We start from the raw sequence: 21447 nt of genomic DNA on the forward strand, positions 1-21447 counted from the left end.
GGAAAAGGGAGACCAGGACAATCAGGAGATGGGTGTGGAGCACCAATGCAAATAAATCTTAGGTTAGGGCAGGGTTTCCCAAACTTGGGTCACCAGCTGTTGTTGGACTACAGTCCCCATCATTCCCAGGTACTGGTCTTGCTACCTAGGGATGATGGGATTTTTAGTCCAACAACAGCTAGAGACCGAAGCTCTGGAAACTCTGGGTTAGGGCACTTTGTTTTGGGGGGTGGGAAACATGGATTACTAGGAAGAAACAGAAATTTGAAGAATCGCGAATGGTGCAGAGAGAGTAACAGGTAGAATTTTTTTTTGCCTGATTCCTGATGCTCGAACTCAGACTAACCTACTGTTGGCAGTAGACTGGGGGAGGCGGGGAGCAAGAGGGAAATCACCATGCAGCTCACAATGAACTTTGCAGAATTCATTGCAACAAGATGCGGCACAGAGAGCGTTTTAAAAAGAACCAGAAAAATAAACCCATTCCTTCTTACAGAAAACTCAGGTTGTAAGTGTCATCAGGATTTTAACCAACATGGGGCCATTGAGAAACAAGTGGTGGTGGGGAATACTGGTATACTTGAATGAACTCTGAGGTTTGTAGAAGTTCAAAAAATCTTTGGAAGAAAACCCCCCACCAAAAATACCTTTGCTGGTGTGGACTGAGTATTCTCGGTACCTGTGGTAGCGCTGCTTGTGAAGCAAGGCACTCCACAGGATTGAATCTTCTGCTCAAGAGCTGATGAGTGAAGAGTTCAATCCTGCTGGGTTCTCCTTCCCCTGTGCACTCCCTGTGGTGGAACATGCTGTGACTGCTTGCTTCTCTATCCCACCTGCTGACTGCTCCAGATTGCTCTGGGAAGTCTGACCTAACCCACAGCAACTCAGGGCTGCTCCACTTGGCTTCTGCCAAGCCTGGATCCTCTCAAATTGGCCTGATTCAGTTTGGGATTGGGAACGAATCCAGTGCACAGCCATATTGGTGGCTTCAGAATGTAGAATGACAGTTGGAAAAGAAAAGAACAGGAAAAAACACACAGAATTGGGCAGACTGTGGAATGTGTAGCTCAGAGGGAATGGATGGCCAGATCTCTGAACAGCAGCTTCTATTTTAGGAGGGAGGACACACTGCACCCATTCTGATGCATGCCACATCTATTAAGGTGTGCCAGCAAAATGGAGCTTCCGTGCTCAGAAGCAGTTAGCATCCATCTATTTCGATAGACAATGCACCTCTTGGGGTGAAGTCAAACCGCTGCGCTAGCAGCACTGAAGTGACCTCCTTGGGGCACAAGCCTGGGCAGTGTGTATGAAGGTCTTAAGCTGCCCAGATAACAAGCCCCCTCCCCTTGGCCTCACTGATGTGGTCCAAAGGAAAGGAAAGCAATACATCTGGCACCAGCTTGGCTGCAGGAGTTGCCCAAAGAGGCATACAAGGTGCATTCCAACCGTATTAGGGACTCTACTCTATATTTGTTTAGGGTTTACTCCATAACCTCTTCTTCTCCTGGAGATGTCCCATGAGGCAGCAAAGGTTTATGATCAGAGTTTACCTGCTCCTAGATAGATTACCTTCACAGGCTGACGAGCCACATCTGCCCCTCACTTCTCTCTACAGCAGGGGTCCCCAGACTACGGCCCGGGGGCCGGATGCGGCCCAATTAGCCTGCCAATCCAGCCCGTGACGACTCCCGCCGCCCGCAGCCGCCCGCTCTTACGGCGCGCAGCGCGGCAGCGCTCTTCCAGGTTGGGAAAAAAGCGCCGAAAATCCTTTCTGCGCATGCGTATGGGCCTCTCCCGACCCGGAAGAAGTCATTTCTGGTGCACTTCCGGGTCGGGGGAGGCCCACGCGCATGCGCACAACGGATTTTCGGCGCTTTTCCCACCCTGGAAGCGCGCCGCCGCGCCAGTAAGCGCCCGTGTGCATGCGCCCGTGCGCGCACTCCCCCGCCCGCCGGCCCGCACAGGCGCACGCTCCCCCGCCCTCCGCGCGATCGGCGCGGTGGGAACCGGCCCAAACGCCGGTAAGTCTGGGGACCCCTGCTCTACAGCATGTGTTTTCTTGACCGTTGGACCCACTATTGGTCTTGTCTGCTCAATCTGCCAGAGCCTGTCTTCATGTGCAGGCAAATTCCCTAAATCACCGAGAGTTTGAGACCCATCTGCTACCCTTACCTGGTTTAGACAGGCTGTTGAAGCAGTTTCCTGGGGTGTGGCTGCTGTGGCACACTGACAGCATCTAGGAGCCACAGGTGAGAGCTGAGTGCACACTGGGGACCAAAGGTGGACAAACTACCCCAGAAGGAACACGTGTCCCCCAGCAGAGGTACCACCCCACCCCTAACACCCCATACACCCCTCAGAAACAGTATTCAGAAGCAGAATATCTCTGGTTAACAGATATTGGGGACAAACAAAAAGGGAGCTGCTATACCCATGGGCTTGTATCCAATGCAGCACTAAGTAACTTGTTCAATTACAAAATAATTTATGCCTGCACAACCAAACTTTTGCCCCTCTCCACACCCCAGCATACTCCCTAAATCTGTTCTGGGTTCCCCCCAAGCCTTCTGGAGCAGATATGAGGAGAGTGCAGGGTGTGGGTGGAGAAGAAGGGGGAAAATTCAATTGCACAAGGGCAAATTATCATGCTAACGGAACAAGTGCATTGGATACTGCCCATTATGTCCTATTCTTCAAAAGTTTCGCTGTTGGGAACAAAAAGCTTCACTTGATTGCTCTCTGGTGCAAGTAATCCAGCTAAGCATTTCTTATATACTCAAGGAATGGCATGGCTTACAAATCCATCATTTCAGCAGTACATTGCAGGGTGATAAGCTGGGAGGAAAAAAAACTACATTAGCCCTTGCTTGAAAAACAACACACATAACACTGGTTTGTCAGATGTGCCCACCAGCATAGACACAAATTTAGAGACAACTCTATATTATCAACACATAACAATGAATGATTTCTCTCAGGATAGGACAGTCATTTAGCAAGGAATTACCTTCCTCATGGATGTGCCTCCTTGTCGCTCAGTGGCAGAACTCACATACCTGCAGAGAGATTGAGGGGAAAGGAAGAGTCTATAACTTCAGACAAATACAATCTGAATGAATAATAAATATGGTTTATTTGCTCAGTGACTGCCTGATTTACTTGCCTGCCTGAGCATGGGGCTTATTCACCTAGCACGTCTCTCTTACACACAGACGTTGATCCGAAGACAGATCAATGAATAAGTAGGTAGTTCTTAGACCCGCTCAGTAAGAGCCACACAAACAACGGCTCCCCCAAATCAAAGAAGAACAGGGTCATTCAAAGTCTTCTGAGCTATTTAATACAATGTGCGCTGATTTGGTCGGTAAAGCAGATTGCAAAATCAGGAAAGGTCTGCTCAAAATGCTAGCTTTAAGAAAAGCTTGGCGGAGAGGGAGATCAGCCTAAGAAAATGTAACTGGTTCATGGGAAAGCATCTGCTTTAGCAATCCTCAAAGCTGATTAGCTGATCTCTATTAATGCTAGCATTAGGGGCTGGGGGTTGGGAATGAGAAGGTGGAAAACAAGCGTCTCCAGAAAGAATGGAAGCCAACCTGACATAGTTAGAAACATGGAAAGCTGCATTGGTACTGAATCAGACCCACTGGTCTATCTAGCTCATCACTCTCTACTCTGAGAGGTTTCCAAGTCCTGTCTGGAGATGCTACAGTTTGAACCTTGGACCCTCAATGTGTAAATAATACGCTCTACCAGTGAACTATGGCTCTTCTATAGGAATTAGAAGTGCCATAGCTCAGTGATACAGCATCAGCTTTGCATGCAAAGTTTCAGACCCTGGCATTTTCACAGAGGGATAGGAATGTCCTCCACCTGAAACCTTGGATGGCATCTGCAACCCACCAAAGATCAGGTGTGGGGAGCCTTTGGCCCTTTTGATGTTGCTGAACTACAACTCTCATTGGTCCCATCAAGCACAGCCAATTGCCAGGGGTGATGAGAATTGCAGTTCAGTAACATATGGAGAGCCAAAGGTTTCCCATACCTGCCATGGTCAATACTGAGCTAGATGAACCAAAGGTCTGACTCAGCATAAGGCAGCTTTCCAATGAGCAAATTTCTTTAACTCCCTCTTGTATTGCACAATGAGTTTGGTTCTTCTTGAGCCTCTGTCCCATTCCTGAATTCCAGTTTCACTAGTATTCCTGAAGTTAATTCCACAATCAGAGTGTGGTCCGTTTGTGGTGGCTTTCAGTTCTTTTGCATGTATATGTTAGTAAAACCCTATCAAGAAAGCAATCCTATACAAAATTGCTTCACAATTCTTTTTGGTGTGGTGTTTTACTTCAGGTGCAGCATGTACTCCTGCCAAACTAATTTTGACAGAACTGCACATATATATATATGATGACACAGATTGCTTTTTTCAGGGTTTTACAGTGATACACACATGAGGAACACATAGAGTGTGGGAAATTGTTCTATATAGGAGTCAGAAATTAAAAACAAAAACAAGCCAGATTACTGGAGGATTCCTAAAGAATTGGTTCTGTTTTGGAAATGAGACTAGTCAGTTTGGAACTCCAAAATCCACAGGGAGTTTTGGATGTGGAGAATTTTGCAAGCATCCCAACACAGTTCTACTGTGAACCTAAGCAGATTTGACCAGGTAAACCTGCATGGGAGACAGGGAAAGGCAAGTCTGACAATTTTGGTTTCCTTCAGTTTTGTGCTTTTCAATTCTTAAATTCAGTTCGCCACATTTCCAGATCAGTTCATATTTTTCTTCAGCATATTAGGGTCTATTTTTCCTAATAAGCACATATTTGTATGCATTTCCCCCTAATGAACACATTTTGCAAAGCAATTTCCCTTAATACTGTATATCCATGCTTTTCAGTAAACTTGTGGGCTGGAGATCTACATTACAAGATTCAGAGACGGCTGTGTTTTGTAAGTGTGAATTAGGTAAGTTCGCCTTTAAAAGCAAAGATTTCTATTTTCTCATCCATCCTAGTGGGAGGCCCCATGCAGCCACATTTGCAGGCCTTTCTAAACAAGAAGATATATGGGGAAATAAGTGAAACAAACATACAGATAAATCCTCCAACGTGACTCGGCTCTCTACTTTTCATTGTAGCAAATTCTCTCTGTTTGAGTCTCTGGCTATTTATAGCAGAATCCTTCCTAATATGAGCATCTTGCGCCTTTCTGTCCCTCAAGTAATTAAGAGTTCAGTTACAATAAATATCTGCAAATTGATGCTTGTCCAAGGGAAAGCTATTACTGAAGTTGCGACACCAAAGGTGTTGAAATAGATGGCTTTTCCTGCTTTCCAAAATGAAAGTATCTAAATTGATCCCTCTTAAACATTTCAGATCATTTGTATTCTCGAGGCTAATTCAGTGTAATGCAAAAATGGCAAGCTTGTTTCTAAAGGCTTTATCTGCACTGCAAACATAAGAATGGAATTCTGGACAGAATGCCCTCCGGGACAGAGACAGATTTAGGGCAACACAAGTGGTTTCCCCCCCCCAACAGGGTGCAGGGGCCAAGGGGGTTCCTTTCCACCTCCTTCCCAAGGCCTAGTGAGGACTCTGACAGAGTCCTCTAGCCTTCTCCCCAAAACCTAGTAAGCACTTGCCTAGCTTTAGGAAGGAGACAAGAGAGCTCTAGGACTATGCCAGAGCCTGGTGCCTGCTTCCCAAAGCCTGGTGCCTCCCTTACCCGGCTTTGGGAAGGTGGCACATGGGCTAGCAGGCAAGGGTCATCATATTTTGGCCTCTTGCAGGGCACCATATTACCAAGGTGCGCCCCTAATGAAGGGAGCATATTAGGTGGAAGAAATGCCACATGCCACTATGGGCATGTGGGGGTGGGGATTATATTCAGTTCAGTCTAAAGGCAAATCTACATAATTCACACTTTTCAATACAATGTCTAAACCAAAACACAAGCACCCCCCAAAATTCATACATCTTTGAATTTTGGAATGCAGTTCTCCAGCCATTCAATATGTACAAAAATGCACATTGCCTGGGTAAAGTGTACATTAAAATGCAAATGTTAGTGACATATAAAAATGCACTAGTGAAAACCACTGCGAAAAAATATGGGTACTGTATTGGGTAAAATTGCTTTGCAAGTATATAAATAATAGGCAGAACAGCATTGTTCCCTTTATTACTGAAGTTGCAGAACAGGATTCAAGCATGTGCATTAGAAGAAATTTGCACTAAAATGCTGATAAATTTTCATGAGGACTTAAAAGAAAAAAGAATTTACAAAGTTGTTGAAATGTGTAGAAGTGAACAATCTTGTGGAGTTTTGTTTAAGAAATACAAGATTACATGTGTAAGCTTTGACCTGAATGATCCTATTTCAAACTGCCCATAAGGTTGCTAAAAGTTTTCGTACATTCCTGCCAGGGTGTTTTCTCTCCCTTGTTTCTGGAACCACTGATCTGACCCATCTGGAATCTGTCAGTTTCAATGCTCAACCTCATTTTTTACAATCAACACACAGCTGCCCTCCTGACTGGACAAAAGCCTGCTGAGGCAAAGGTTTACTGCATGTCACGAAACTGGAAGAACATGAATCTTTTTTTCTTTTTCTTTTTTGTGGGGAGCAGGGATTTTTTCTCTCTCTCTCTGCAAACTTCCAAGTAAAGAAATGGGTATGCTTGGCTAACAGACTGCTGAAAGGCCTAATCATTTGGAAAATACAGAATGTATCAATGAACAGTTTCAAGCACAGTGTTTTTCCCTACTCGGAGAGCACATCCATGCAGGAAGTGTAAGCCTCGGATAAAACAAAGAGATCATACAGGTAGACACAACAAAACACATGCTTCTGCAAAAAAATATGGTGGAAACATTATGTTCATTTTGTAATGTGTGTAGAGAACACCAGTGATCTTCGTTTGGATCCATAAAACCATTACTCAAATTGCCACATGCATGATGATTTGCATGTGGCATTCATGCACTTTAACCCCCATCTTGGCAGAACAGGTCAGATGGTCCTGAGAGCCTCTAGCAAATAAATATGTGAATACTGAGGATATTAATATTGTGCATATGGAAGCAAAATGGATGAATAAAAACGGACTCTTTTTTGAAACAATTTTTTCCCAGTTCAAACATATGCTTCAAAAGTTTTACTGCAGAACTTAACTTCAAAACAACTTGAAACAAATAAAGTTACATTCAGATAGATGCATAATTTGTATACTTGTCCAAATATAAGGCACTTTACAAAACACATTGCATCCAGAGCTAAAAATCAAAGCTCTGTCTCTTATCCATTCCAGCTTCCTGGAGAGAGATTAGTATTTCCATTCCCTTCAGTAGCTTGAGAACGAAGATCCATTCCACCCAAGATGGAAGCCCACAGATTAGCATATTCATAGACTCTTTTTGTGTGATTCTGAGCTCATCCCCTTGTGAGTGAGGCACAGAAATACAGCCCCACTTAATGATTAATGTTAGGCTCTCTCTTCAGTTCTTCTTTAGCTTCAATGGAAATTCCCATGTCGTGCTTCACAGTATACATATAGACACTTTGGAATTATTTCCCATTTCAATGTACATTAAACAATTATACTTAACAATTTACATATAAGTTCCTCGCCTACCAAGATCTTGCCTTTCTGAAATTACCTGGATTTGTTTTTTGAAGCAGAATCAATGCATTAGAAATTGGATACTGGTCCTCTGGGAATGCTTACGTCTCTTGTGGGTGTAAAGAACCAGATTTTCCAATCCTAGACTCTAGTGCTGGAACCCAGCAATCTTATTACCTACATGATTGATGTGGGCCCCTCCAGTCCCCTCTATCTGGCCTTTGGGACTTTCCTCAGAGCACACCTCTCTCTGGGCCTGCTTTGCACCCTACTTGAGTGTTCTTGCCTGGCGAGAGCATGTCATTTGAACTCTGATCATGCTTCCTGCTTATCTGGATATTATTGTGAGTGTGTGTAGAAACAAGCCTACTGTACAGAGGTAAAAATCAACATTTGCGCCCTGCCCCTTTTTGCTTCTGGCCTCACTTTCTGCTGCCATTTGGCCCTCAGAAGGTAGCCTAGAAGGGAATGTGGCCCTTTGGCTGAAAAGGACCCCCAGCCTACACCATGGCAGCCAGAGGAAAGCAGAGCCTGATCTTTCTTGTGTTACAGCACCACCACTGCAGGTTTCTAGGTTTAGTGGTACTGCATCTTCCAGGAAGGCGAAAGGTTCCCCATCTCTGTGCTATGTCAAGGAATGGTTGCAGAAGTCCAAGACATTGCCATGGTGGTTAGTGGGAAGGCTTTTCAGAGTTCTGAACTGGGGCATCCTGGGATGGGCTCAAAGCATCTGACCTGAACTTTGGATCATGTGATGGAGCCTGGACATTCTTGAATTCTATGACATCCCCACAGGGCCGGCTCTAGGGGTAGGCTGGGGTAGCGTGGGGCGCCAGGGCGCCGGGTCGGCAGGGGGGTGCTGCACGGCGAAGCCGCACGAAAACCATGCTGCGCCCTCCCACCAGTCACGGGAAGAAAGGGGGTGGGGCGGGGGCGGCGGAGCGATCCACGCACCATGGCGCCCGGGCGCCCAACCCGCTTAAGACGGCCCTGCATCCCCATATTCCACTCGAGCAACAGAAGCTGCTTTGAAATCATGGATCAAATCTGCAAAGCGGGTGGCTTTGGGCTGGTTGATTGATTAAAGGGACACAACTACAGTCATGTGCTGCCTGAGGTTTCTCTTTCCTTTGCCTGCCTTTTTGGTGTTAGCAGCAGTGGGAAGCAAAAGTGCTAGCTTGCTGCTAATTTGGCTACAGCCAGTGTTCTTTAAGGGTCAGCAGCCTGAGGGGCTAGTGGAGGGGACCCAGCTGTGACTGAGAAACTTCTTTTGCCTCCTTTCTACTTCCTGCAGCTTTTGGACTGGAGGGCTGCTGAGCAGAAATACCAATGACTCAGTACATTTCTGGTCAAACAGAGAGGACAAATGCATTTTGTTGGGTTTTTCCTCTGAAGGTTTTTTTTTCCTTTTTTTAAAGGAGGATAAAAAGCTTGTCATACGATAACAATTAGAAATACCGTGTTTCTCATATTATAAGACATGTCTTATATTTATTTTTTCCTCAAAAAAACACACTATGGCTTATTTTCAAGGGATGTCTTATTTTTTTCCTCCTCCTCCTGCCGCGTCCGGCATTGCTGCTGCGCCTATCACTATGTCTTATTTTCGGGGTATGGCTTATATTCCTTGAATGCTTAAAAATCCTGCTATGGCTTATTTTATGGGTATGTCTTAAAATATGAGAAACAGGGTACTACTATTGAAGCTGCAGTCCTGTACACTGTTACTTGGGAGTAAGTCTCACTGAACTCAATGACATTTACATCTGAGCAGGGATGGGGAACTCTGACATTTGTTTTGGTTTTGGTTTTTCTTGTTTCAGTTCTCCTCATTTCCACATCAGTTTGTGACTGATGCCCTTTTGAAAGTTCACCAGCATTTTAGTGCAAATTTCTCCTAAAATGCACATTTTCCATAATATGCTCTTGCAAGCCAATTTTTCCTAATATAATGCAAATTTTAGGAGATGGTTCTATTTAGGTTTGTGTATTATTTCAGAAAAGTGTGAATTAGGTAGGTTTGCCTTAAACTATGAGCTGAATGCCTCACCCATCTCTGCATTCATTGGATTGCTCCGTGGTTAGATTGTTTTATTGTAATCCTATAAACTGGAGCAGACATTATGTTTTCTGCAATGATACCACTGGGAATGACCTCCCCATGACAATCACCTATATCTTGGTCATGACATCTACATGTTCCTCGCATGTGGATCAGCACCATTCCCTTTGGCTAGTGGGAAGGGGAACATCAATCCAGCCAGCCAGTTCTTGTGGTCAGGGCCAACTCAATACATTTTTCTGCATGAGGCAGAACAGCAAATAGCAACACCACTTGCCCCCCTCCACCCCACCAGATGCACAGTGTACATGGCTGGCCAAGTTATTTAGTACCTGAGGCAGAAACACCACAAATGCCTCTGCCTGGAAGCAAGGATACAAAAATAAATAAATACATCAAATAGCGAACAAATATGTGACCCCAAACCAGCTGCCTCAGACGTCCATTCACTCTGCTTAATAATAGAGCCAGCCAGGTTTTGTGGGTAGGACATTGGGTCCTACATCTGAGCACTAGGACTGCAATCCTCTTTCCTCACCTTGGTGGGTCCATTTGTGGAATGACCTCCCCTCTGATGGTGCATCTCACAACATCAATGTGTGCTTTTCAACTATCACTCAAGAAGCATCTCTTTACCCAGACCTGTGGCTACCACTTACATCACTGTTCTGTGTTGCCTTTTTCTTAATTTTGTTCTTGCTTTGCTTCATGGTTTTACTGTATGATTTTAATGATAATTTGAACCTGTTTCTGGGACCATTTGATAGGATATAAATACAAATAATAGGGACCCAGGTGGCGCTGTGAGTTAAACCACTGAGCCTAGGGCTTGCTGATCAGAAGGTCAGCGGTTCGAATCCCTGTGACGGGGTGAGCTCCTGTTGCTCGGTCCCAGCTCCTGCCAACCTAGCAGTTCGAAAGCATGTCAAAATGCAAGTAGAAAAATAGGAACCGCTACAGTGGGAAGGTAAACGGCGTTTCCGTGTGCTGCTCTGGTTCGCCAGAAGTGGTTTTGTCATGCTGGCCACATGACCTGGAAGCTATACGCCGGCTCCCTCGGCCAATAATGCGAGATGAGCGCGCAACCCCGGAGTCGGTCACGACTGGACCTAATGGTCAGGGGTCCCTTTAAATACAAATAATAAGTAAATAAATGCACAGAAAAGCTATAGTAATCAAGGGCAGGTTTCAATATTTGGTCAAATGAGGAATGATCTTAACAACAAGTCTTGGAAGACACAGGCAAGTTGTGTGCTGGCTGAACAAGCTTCCCATTGCATGCTTATAAAGAAATCTTAATAAAGCTCTGATTGCCATGCTAAAAACGAACAGCAAGTGCTTCTTGTTCATTTGAACAGCCACACAGTGGCAATCCACCAAACGCACACATGAGTTCTGTAAATAAATGTATTAAGCTGACAATAAGGACAAGCATTTACATAATCACAGTGCCAGTATTTCTTCAGTTCACCCAATGTTAATTAGAGTGAAAAGGATTTTTTAAAAAAATAATAAAAAAGTTGTTTCATTTAAACAACACAGCGGGGCACCTCAAGACGTGTGCATAATCCAAGACAGAGATTGTTTTGTCTCTCTGCCTCTTCAACAAGGTAGTTTACATTTCCTATTAAATAAAGAGAACGAGATGAAGAGAAAGTTAGGAACAAATGTACTGGAGTCTTCTGACAACACTCAAGAGCAGACAGTGCAAGAGTGGGGGCACATGGCATGACGCTCACAAGGACTATCCTGGAAGCAGCCTCTGCGTAAGAAGAACCCTCCTGGATCAGGCCCATCTAGTCCAGCACCCTGTTCTCGCAGTGGCCAACTTAGATGCTTGTGGGAAACCTGCAGGCTGGAAATAAGCACCAACTTGTGATTCCCAGTTACTAGTAGTCAGAAGTGGGTATTCTTATCAAAACCATGCATGGACCCCCTGATCTGTGGCCTGATCTTGCACTTTGGGGTGGGCTTGATCCAGATTCAACACTATATTGATTCAGAGGAACAGCCCTAATGGTTAAATGTATGTTTGACAGAGGGAAGGGAAAGAAGGAGTAGCTGTAGGTGAACAGAGTTGTGTTGCTTACCTGATTTATCAATGCCACATGCCTCGAGGCTGGATTACTGCAATGTGCTGTATGTGGGGCTGCCCTTGGGCCCACTTCAGAAGCTCCTGCTGGAGCAGAATGCAGAAGCCAGATTGCTGATGGGGGGATCCAGCCAAGAACAACGGCACTATTCTGCATTGGCTGCCCATCTACAGCCAGGTTCAAGGCCCTTGTATTAATTTAAAAATCCCTGAACAATTTAGATCCAGGGTACCTCAGGGAGTACCTGAACCCTTATATCTCAGCCTGATCTCATCTGTAAGAATGTAGTTGGAAATTCCCCAAGTTGGTGACGCTCATTTGACAACAAAAAACTGAGCCTGCAGTGCCAATGGCCCAGTATTGTAGAATACTCTGCCAGTAGAGATTTAGTGGACACTTTTCTGTGCCAACTCTTAAATGCCTGCTGATAACTTTTCTATTCTGCCAGGCCTATGCAGGCATCTTTCTATAAGAGCTGATTTCTGATTTTAATTTTTTAAAATTTATTTGGTTTCTCTTACATGGTTTTATGTGCAATTGTTGTAAACTGCTCTGATGTTACCGTATTGGCCTGAATATAAGCCACACTTTCCCCCTAAATTCCGACCGTGAAAAGTTAAAGTGCGGCTTAAATCCGCGACCTTACAAAAACCGGCTTTTACACACCAACCATTTCAGTTTTAATTACGAGGCGGGGGCGGCAGGGGGGAGATGGGATCTCTTCTCAGTCCTCCTTCTATGCTCCTGCAGGTTCTTTTTGGACGCGAGTTCCCACAACCTCACAAACCTGGATCCCTTCCTCCCTCCATCTTCCTTATGGGCAGAGCAGGAGCCTGAAAGCCTGGCCAGGAATTCAAGAGGGAGGCTCCCAGCTTTTGGAAGCAGAATCATGGCTCTGCCCCTGCCCTTTGCCCCATCTCTTTCCATGGAGGTGCGTGGAGGCGTGCCCTCCCTGACGCCGATGACTCCATTTACGGCTGCGAAATTTTAAGGGAGCGGCTTATATTTGGGTATTCTCCCCCCCCAATTTTTTTTAAAAAATGCGGCTTATTTGTGGGTGTGGCTTATATTCAGGCCCATACTGTATATCTATATATATTTTTCTCTATCTCTCTGAGAGGCAGAGGCCCAGGCTTCCCAACATCACTTCTGGTTACTGAGAGGGAGGAGGGAGAGGTCACAGGAAGCTCTGCATGGTGCAGGTGCAGTGGCCGGAGTGCCGCTTGGCTCCATCACTGTACTGACACACCACCGAGTTCCCAGCTGCCCCTGCCCTCGCCTTCCCTGATAGTGATGTGTGGAGCTGCAAAGCCAGGTAAGCCACACCACCCTATCCATGCTACCCTGAGAGCGCCACTGTGTATGCATACATGAAATGAAGTCCCAGTGAGTTAAAAGGGACTTGCTTTCCAATTAGAATGCACACTTGCCTCTGCTTCTCCCTCTCCCCTGCTGCCGAACCACTCTGCCTTTTGACAGCTCCAGGTTATTCCAGGTGTTCCAACCTGACTTCTGGTAATCTGGGGCCACCTCAAAACTGGAACTGCCTGAATTAGCCCAATTTGGGGCTGAGTTCAGGTTTTGGCTGAATTGGGTGCACAGCTCTAATTCTGCATATTTGTATTGGATTTGACATTGTTCTTACATATGAAATTGTTTTATATGTGTTTTTAATAGAGATGCTTCATAGGACACAGGAATGCACGGAGGCTTAGATTTCTGCCCTGCCGCATATTTATTCATGCAGTGCTGTTTCCATTCCACTGCGGTTCTGACAAAAAGCTTACATTACTCATCTCACTGTGTGCTGTGGTGAAATTTTACATAATCAAGTAAATGTGGTTGTGGCACTCAGATTACTGCGGAGAGCCTTGCAAATAATTTACAGTGGGCTTCCAAAAGGTCTAAAATGCCATTCCCTGGAGTAGATGTTAACAGTTCACAGACAATATGAAAAAGCTGCACTGGACACCTGAGGATGTGATGGAGGCAGAGAAATTGCCCCTCTTTGCCACCTCAACACCACAGAGTAGGCATGTTGTTTCACTTGTGCTGTGGTTGGCTTCACATTTTCCCACTTATGCTCTCGTCATCATCCAGCTCCACAATGGCAGAGAGAGAGCTCAGAGGGACAAGCATGTCAAAAGCCTGATGTGCCTTGCTCTTGCCCAGCATGGCAAGGGTTTCAGAAGGGCTACCTGTTCTTTCTACTGTAAACTCCCCTTGTGCATTCAGAAATCCATTAGATTCCATTAGTGTCTGGGTGCGGACCATCTTAAATAAATAAGGGGCCAGGTTTATATGTGAACTCTTTGGAACTTTTGTCCATATATGTATTGCTGTGAGTTTGTGGGTACCAGATTTCTAATCCTTGGCTTTGGCGAGTGTTAAAAGCTAATCAAGCCAAGCTAGCCTCTTGGCTGATGGGCCATTAAGAGAACCAATGGGTTCATGTGAAATAGCAAATGGGTGGGGGTGGGGGTCTCCTCCCTCAACAGATAAAGCAAGAGTTTAGAAAGGCAAGGGTGTGATGTGACCTACCGGTAGATGCAAAAGCTGCAGGCTTGAAAGGCAGAGAGGCAGAGCAATGGTGGATTTCTGTTTGCAGCGATGGGAGAAAGAAGACCCTTTTGGGTCTTGTGGTGAATCCTGTAAGCATATATCACGAAGATATATGTGCCTCATTTTCAAAAGGAAACAGAAACCCTGGGTAGATGCCTGGAACCCTTGGAATCTCGAAGTGCTTGAAGATTGGGGTGGCGTGCAACAATATGAATCATTATTATTATCTTTGCTAATTTAAAAACTGCCATGTTTCTCTTTACTTCTGGGGGGTGTTATTGGGTTGTTTTTGTTTTTAGTTTTTATTATGTATTCTGTGTTTTCATTTTGTGATTTTATGTTGTAAACTGCCCTGAGACCTGTGGGTATAGGGTGGTCTACTACTACTAATATCCCAATGCTGCCTGGAGACACCAGAAAAACAAAACTGAGACCTTCTGCATGAAAAGGGAATAACACTAAGCTACAGTTCCTCCCCAACCTTGAAAAGGTGTTTTGTGACATGTTTGTTAGTTCTAATAAATCAGAGGTGGGAAACCTGTGGCCCTCAAGATGGAATCCAACTTCCATCAGACCCATCTACCACAGTCAATCATCAGGGATTATAGGAGTTGTAATGCAATGGCCTCTGGAAGCCCTTTGTAATAAAAGGGATTACCCAACTATGGATTTTGGAATGATTTTTAGGGCACATACACAACATAGATTCAATGCGCATATGAATTCTCCCAAAGAATCCTGGGAACCGAAGTTTGCTAAGAGTGCTGAGAGGAAAACTACAGTTCCCAGGATGGTGGAGGGAGTCACATGCTTTAAATGTGCATTGAATTTTCTTTAAACGTATGGTGTGGATCTGCTAATATATATTTCTTGCCACTTCCAGATTGTACACCATCCATTATTTTGGACATAAAACTTCAGAGGCGTTTCCTTTTATTGTTCTGGAAGATTACTTGGGGATTTATTTTAATGCTATATTTGTGCTTAGAAGCTCGCCTATTCCATTACAGAACTAACGTCTGCTAAGAATACCCGACGAGTTGTAATGATGAAACTTGGCCTGATAAAACGATCCCTCTCAGCCTGTACTTGGGGTTTTCAACTTTTGACATTGAATGCAAGAAGTAACACAATGCCCAGAGTGTTCGATACCAAATGTTTTTCTTTCTGCCTTAATGGGCCTATGATTGACTACGCCACCCGTTCAAAAGAAGAGGCAAGGCAAAGCTCTCTGAAGGGCAGGCAAACAGTTGAAATGTATCGACCCCCAATTTCATTGTACACATTTTGTAAAGGCAGAACGTGGGCTGCAGATGAAATCACTTGCAGGGATATGGGGGGGGGGAGAGAAACATGCCCCCCAAGCTCTTGTTGGATGCAGATGTGGGTAGATGCTTAACCTCTGTTGAATTTGTTGAGACTTAGTCCCCTTGGGCACATTCAGAACAACCAGGGTACTTTTACATTAGACAGAAAACAGGAATTTAGAGCACCTGAGAATGAAATAACATAGAACCTATGAAGAGCATTAATGGATCTGACCAAAGGTTCATCTAGGCCAGAATCTTGCTGAACTCCTTTTGGAAAGCCCACCTGCTGGTTGAAGCAAATAGCCTTCTTCCCACAATTGCTCCCAGGTACTGGTATATTTGAAGGCACGGTGCAACTGAGTATGGAGGTTGTACAGGGCAGGTGTGGGGAATCTTCTTCAGGCTGCAGCACGCTTGTGGAAAGCTGCGGAGGGCTGCATTGTGGCAGCAGGTGGGACGAGATGCACACACAATAACATGCTCTTTACCCACACAGGCACAATGTTATTCTCATGGAAATAGAGACATGTACTTGTTTCTTTGCAATTCCACTCCACACAAGTTCCACATTGTTGTTGTTGTTGCTGTTTTCAAAGCCTTCCAAAATCATTTCTCTATTCTAACTGCGCATAGACAAAAGGAACTCAATGCTCCAAGAAGAATGCAAATAATGTTAATCCACAGCTGAACAGCAAGCCCTGCCTTGCAGTTTAAAGACCCAAATGCCAAATGCAACTGCATCCCAAAAATTACCCACACGCAATTGCAACATGTATGGGGAACGTTTTGCAAGGAAACGAGTTGACCTCCACTAGGACATTTTACCTTCCGCTTTGAACTTCTTCTACCAGTTCCTCTTGCAGAAGCAGATGCCATTAGATACTTTGCATAGCATCAAAACCTTTCTCCCTCTCAGCTGCTCTCTGCTGAAAAGGGGGAACAGAGGCCACTTCAAATTCAGCTGCAGGCAGCACCTGGCTAATCATTCCCCATTCCTGCTACAGAGGTGTGTGTCAGTGTGTAGCTTGGCCAAGATGCCTTTATGGGCTCTCCTCCCTAGGTAAACCCACCTCTTCACCACCGTCATTTCAGTACATTTGCTTCCCTTCTCCTGCTGGACCAAATCTGCGCCAGGACCCAGAAGCGTAAGGCAAGCCAGCATGGCACAGTGGTTAGAGTGTTGAGCTAGGACCTGGGAGACCAGGGTTCAAACCCCACACTCAGCCATGAAGCTCAGTGGATGATCACCAACTCCCAGTTTAACTTCACAGGGTTCTTGTGAGGGGGAGAACCATGTAAGCCACTTTGAGCTCTTTGGAGAGAAAAGGTGAGATATAAATAGAATAAGAAATTAATAAAATCAGTGAAGACGCATACACCTTCTGTGTATACACCAAGCTGTGGGCCTTGGCAGCTGCCCATTAATGCTGGCTACCCCTGAACTTGCTAACTCTACACTTCTTTAAAAGCCCCTTGATCTGTTACATTCACTTTAAGTTACAGGTTATTAGGTAGACATCCATGGGCCAAATATCAGCTCCATTATGTATCCTTTGATGGCATGAGTCAATCTTAACATAAGAACATAAGGATGTAAGAAGAGCCTGCTGGATCCGGCCAATGGCCCAACCAGTCCAGCATCTTATTTTCACAGTGCCAGACTAGACGCTCGCAAGCAGGATTTGAGCATAAGAGCCCTCTTCCTTCTTTAGTCTTTAGCTCTCTCCCCACCACTTCTGGCATCTATTGATTTACTATACAGGGCTGTTGTAATGTTTATTAAGATTATATACGTAAAGTACTTCAAAGAGATGCGCAAAATGTATACTAAGCATCACCCTTTAGCAATGAAGCTTTTTTCCGTTTCCATGTCATATATGAGATTTCGCCCCTTCTCTCCCTCAATTAAAAGATTCTGGATACTAGCCCAGGATTAGTGCCAAAATAATATTGGACCACAGGTTTTCTTGTCGCTCAAGAGCAATAAAAAAACAACAACCCTGATAAAAATTTTATTTCAAAAAAGACTTATGGGAAGTGGCCAGCTTCCCATGAGAACATAAGAAAACATTCTGTGCTCCCAGTGGCCCACCAGGATCCTAAGTGATTCCCAGCAACCAGTATTCAGAGGTAGACTGCTTTTGATGCTGGAGGCAGTACACAACCGTTGATAGTCTTAACCTCCATAAATATGCCAAGCTCCGCTTTAAAGCCTAACAGTGCAGTGGCCACCACAGCAACTTGAGGGAAATAGCCCCTAGGTCTGTTTGTGAAATACTTTTAAAACCTTAAATGCTTTTACATCATGACCAGTTGCAGATCTTGTTAAAAGCAAGAAAAAATAGTCAGAAGGGGAGGAGGAGAGGAAGCAAATGGTTAGTCTCTGGATGTTAAAACAAGGAAAGAAAAAACGTTCAAACATGTAGCTGGCCCATCCCATGTTATAAACATCTTTGAAAACATTAAGGGATGCATCCAACTAAGTTACACTCGGGGCAAACCCACTGAAACTAATGGAGCTATGTAAGTCATGTCCATGATTTTCAACGAGACTATTTTGCATAGACTAGCATTTGATAAAACCATATTTTTTATTTTAAAAATTGTCAGGTGTGATGCAAAGATCAGAATAAATGAATGAGTATTTGTTCCATGTTAAAAATGCATTATATATTTTTGTTTCAAAATTAAATTACCAAGGAGGAGGAGGAGGAGAAAAAGAAGACTAACAATGGTTGATCTCCAGGGTCCATCTCTTTCTCATGTAATCTTTAATGGCCCACTTCAGAGAGATTTTTTAATGCTGTTCATTATTGGCTACATGCTATTTGACAAACTATGCAAGGCTACCTTTTACAAAGTGCAAAGTTTGCAAGGAACTGAAAATGACAAGCACATTTTCGAAGCTCAGTTAAGGCACCAACTCTCTAATTACAATTTGAGTAGTAAGAAGGCAAAGAATAGTTACCTTTCAGAATCACCACCGACTGCCTCTCCTGCTCTCTGCAGAAAGGAAGAGGAGAAAGGAAGAAGAAGAGAGTGACGTTTAGCATTTCGGGTTAACTGAGAAGAAAGAAAGAGTTCCCGAATATGATCAAAGTTACATTATCTCCAAGAAAACAAGGAAGCAGAACAAACCCAAAACCACCACCATGCCCGTTCTAACAGGAAGGAAGCTGAAAAGTTGCACTCACTCTGAACAATGATTTTACACGAAAAATGAAATACTGACCACAGAATGTAGAAAAACCAGAGATGTAATGGAAATGCTTTTGGGGCCGTTTCATTTTTGTTTTTAATCTGGTATAGGTAATTTTCAATAAATTCAGCAAAAGGTCAAGCTAAGGCGATCTGTACACAGGCGCTCTTACAATTTTTTAGCACACACACACACACACACACCCCATAATGGCAGACTATACCTCCAGGGGTTGGGGAGCATTTCTTGTCAGGGAAATGGCACTGTGGAGAAGGATTAACCTCCCTAGTATCACAATTTTGGTCTAAAAGAGATTCTTAATCTCAGTGTTGCAGGTTTAAGCCCCACCTTAGGCAAAAGATTCCTGCATAGCAGGGGGTTTGACTAGATGATCCTCGTGGTCCCTTCCAACTCTATGACTATGAATCTGGTCCTCATCTTCCCACAGTCCCTCCTATTATTATTAATTACACACACACACACACACACACACACACACACACACACACACGTCTTGTCTAGTTTGGCCCTAAAACTGGCTTTTGTCTGCCACCTGGTTGTCCATCTGTGATCTTGTCAAGATACTGCCTGAGATGTTCTTGGCATCACAGAATGCCCAGGATCATTCTCATTGCTATAGGGAAGGGACTAATTAGCAGAAGGCTAAAAAACTGAGTACAGTAGTGAACATTCACAGAACCCTAGATGTGTATGTGTGTCCCCATCGACTCAAGTAATGTACCCAACCATGTGGCCTGCATGAACACTGCAATGTGAGTGTGTATATACTCAGGTGCAAGTTTGCATCTGTATCGGGCATATGTGCTTGTTTCTATGCACCAGTCTCCCTTGCTAGAGGAAGTTAGTTAAGAGTAGCAAGCTTTGGAGAGGAAATAGTGTCAGAGAGAGTGGAAGGAAAACAATTTGTAAAACGGTTTAGGTGTCCACAGACAATTTAAAAAGTGTGGGGTGTTTGTTTGTTTTTCAAATTGGGAAAATGTTTCCCCCTGCCCCTTTCAAAGTTAAGCATGCAGGAAAATGATATAGATTTTGAAGCCAGTCAAACAGATTGAAAGCCCAGGCAGGCATGCTCTAAAAATTGTCAAACCATTTGTCTATTTGCAAACACTGAGGAAATGTGTGAACCATTTAAAAACTGCACCCTGGGACTTTTGCAAGTCAGCCGTTAGCAGTCACAACAGTGAATGTTAAGGCACTTTGTTCCTCCGCCCCAAGATATGTTTTCAATATCGTAAGATTCTTGTGTGTAATAGCTGTTGCAGTTAGTTAATGTTGAGTGGGGCATATGGCTGAGAAGCATTGTGCACAATCCTAGAAATATTTCTGGAATTATGCAAGGGAACTTCTGATGTCTTCCCTGAAGTAATGCAGTGGAGGGGGAGCTCAGCTCTGGGTTGCCATCTGCTGGAGCACCAGATAGCTTATGGACCCTCCTTGCTCTGGAAAGTGAATACAGTGCTAATTGAACAGAGATATCGGGTTCTTATCTCATTATACATGATAAGCGATCTTCAGCCATCTCAACCCTTGCTTTTTCATGCAAAACCATTTGCAGTCGTTTGCGGTCATCAACAGCTATCAGTCAGTCAATCACCCATTTCCACCACCCTTCTGAGTGATCCCCCCTCCCCATCCCCACCCCTCCCCACCCCTTCTCTACATAAGTGCCTGGAAACTTCCATTTCACTGTATCTGAAGAAGTGTGCATGCACACGAAAGCTCATACCAAAATAAAAACTTAGTTGGTCTTTAAGGTGCTACTGAAGGAATTTTTTTATTTTACTTCGATCCAGACCAACACGGCTACCTACCTGTAACCAGTGCTAATTGAGACTTTCAATTTTGCAATGAGAAAAACCAGTGCACAGTAAGGCAGACAAGGAGGGAAATAATCAAGCAGAGGCTCAATAGCTACATCTTTACTTCCAACCCCGCAATGGAGTTCCTTCTTCATACTCGCAGTTTAAATAGTGACTTTTTCACAAGATTGCTGGCATTCCCAGTTAAAAGCTAAAAGCTGCATTTCTGCTGGCTGAATATCTTTTGTTAAAAGCTCAGTATGTTTTACAAGTCGAACCTCTGTAACCAGGAAATGATGCATAGAATCGAAGTTATGCAGATTCTGCGCTTTGATGTGTACCACTGTTCTTTGATGTGTACACGTGTGTGTATATAAAATAATAATGGATCAGTACAGGTGTCTCTGTTTTTTGGACGCTCCTTGGGTTCTTTGCTGCAGGACTGCCAGGGGCCCTAGCCCTCAAAATGTGCTACTACACCACTAGCAAGCAGAAGTTTAGTGCCCCTGTAGTGTGAGACAAATGGTTAACTACTTTGAGCTTACTGAAGAAAGGCAGGGTTTCAAATATTCATGTGGGTTCTGTTTAAGAGCGGCAAGCAAAGCAGATTGTAAGCAAGCTCCCCCCCCCCAACAAAGTATATTAGATATGTTTATTGCCTGAATGTAAAATCATGTAAACATCAACATCACATTCCCTTTTTTTATTTCATGCCACTCGGCAGTCAGCAACAAAGCACATGCTCAGAATGCAGAAAGTCAGGGGCAGACTTTGGTA

The 21447-nt window shown here is 44.3% G+C and overlaps 1 protein-coding gene across 1 annotated transcript in view; it reads right to left on the reverse strand.

Moving 5' to 3' along the window:
* Window positions 1-21447, reverse strand: part of LOC118084387 (connector enhancer of kinase suppressor of ras 2-like) — a 317255-nt gene that overhangs the window by 50922 nt on the left and 244886 nt on the right. The window contains exons 14-15 of the mRNA XM_035113863.3: window positions 18620-18654; window positions 3011-3059 (exon numbers count right to left, since the gene is read on the reverse strand). Coding sequence (XP_034969754.1) covers window positions 3011-3059; window positions 18620-18654 — 84 coding nt within the window. The remainder of the gene's footprint in view (window positions 1-3010; window positions 3060-18619; window positions 18655-21447) is intronic.

Source organism: Zootoca vivipara, chromosome Z2 (assembly GCF_965207765.1).
Source record: "Zootoca vivipara chromosome Z2, rZooViv2.hap1.1, whole genome shotgun sequence".
NCBI classification, from domain to species: Eukaryota; Metazoa; Chordata; class Lepidosauria; order Squamata; family Lacertidae; genus Zootoca; species Zootoca vivipara.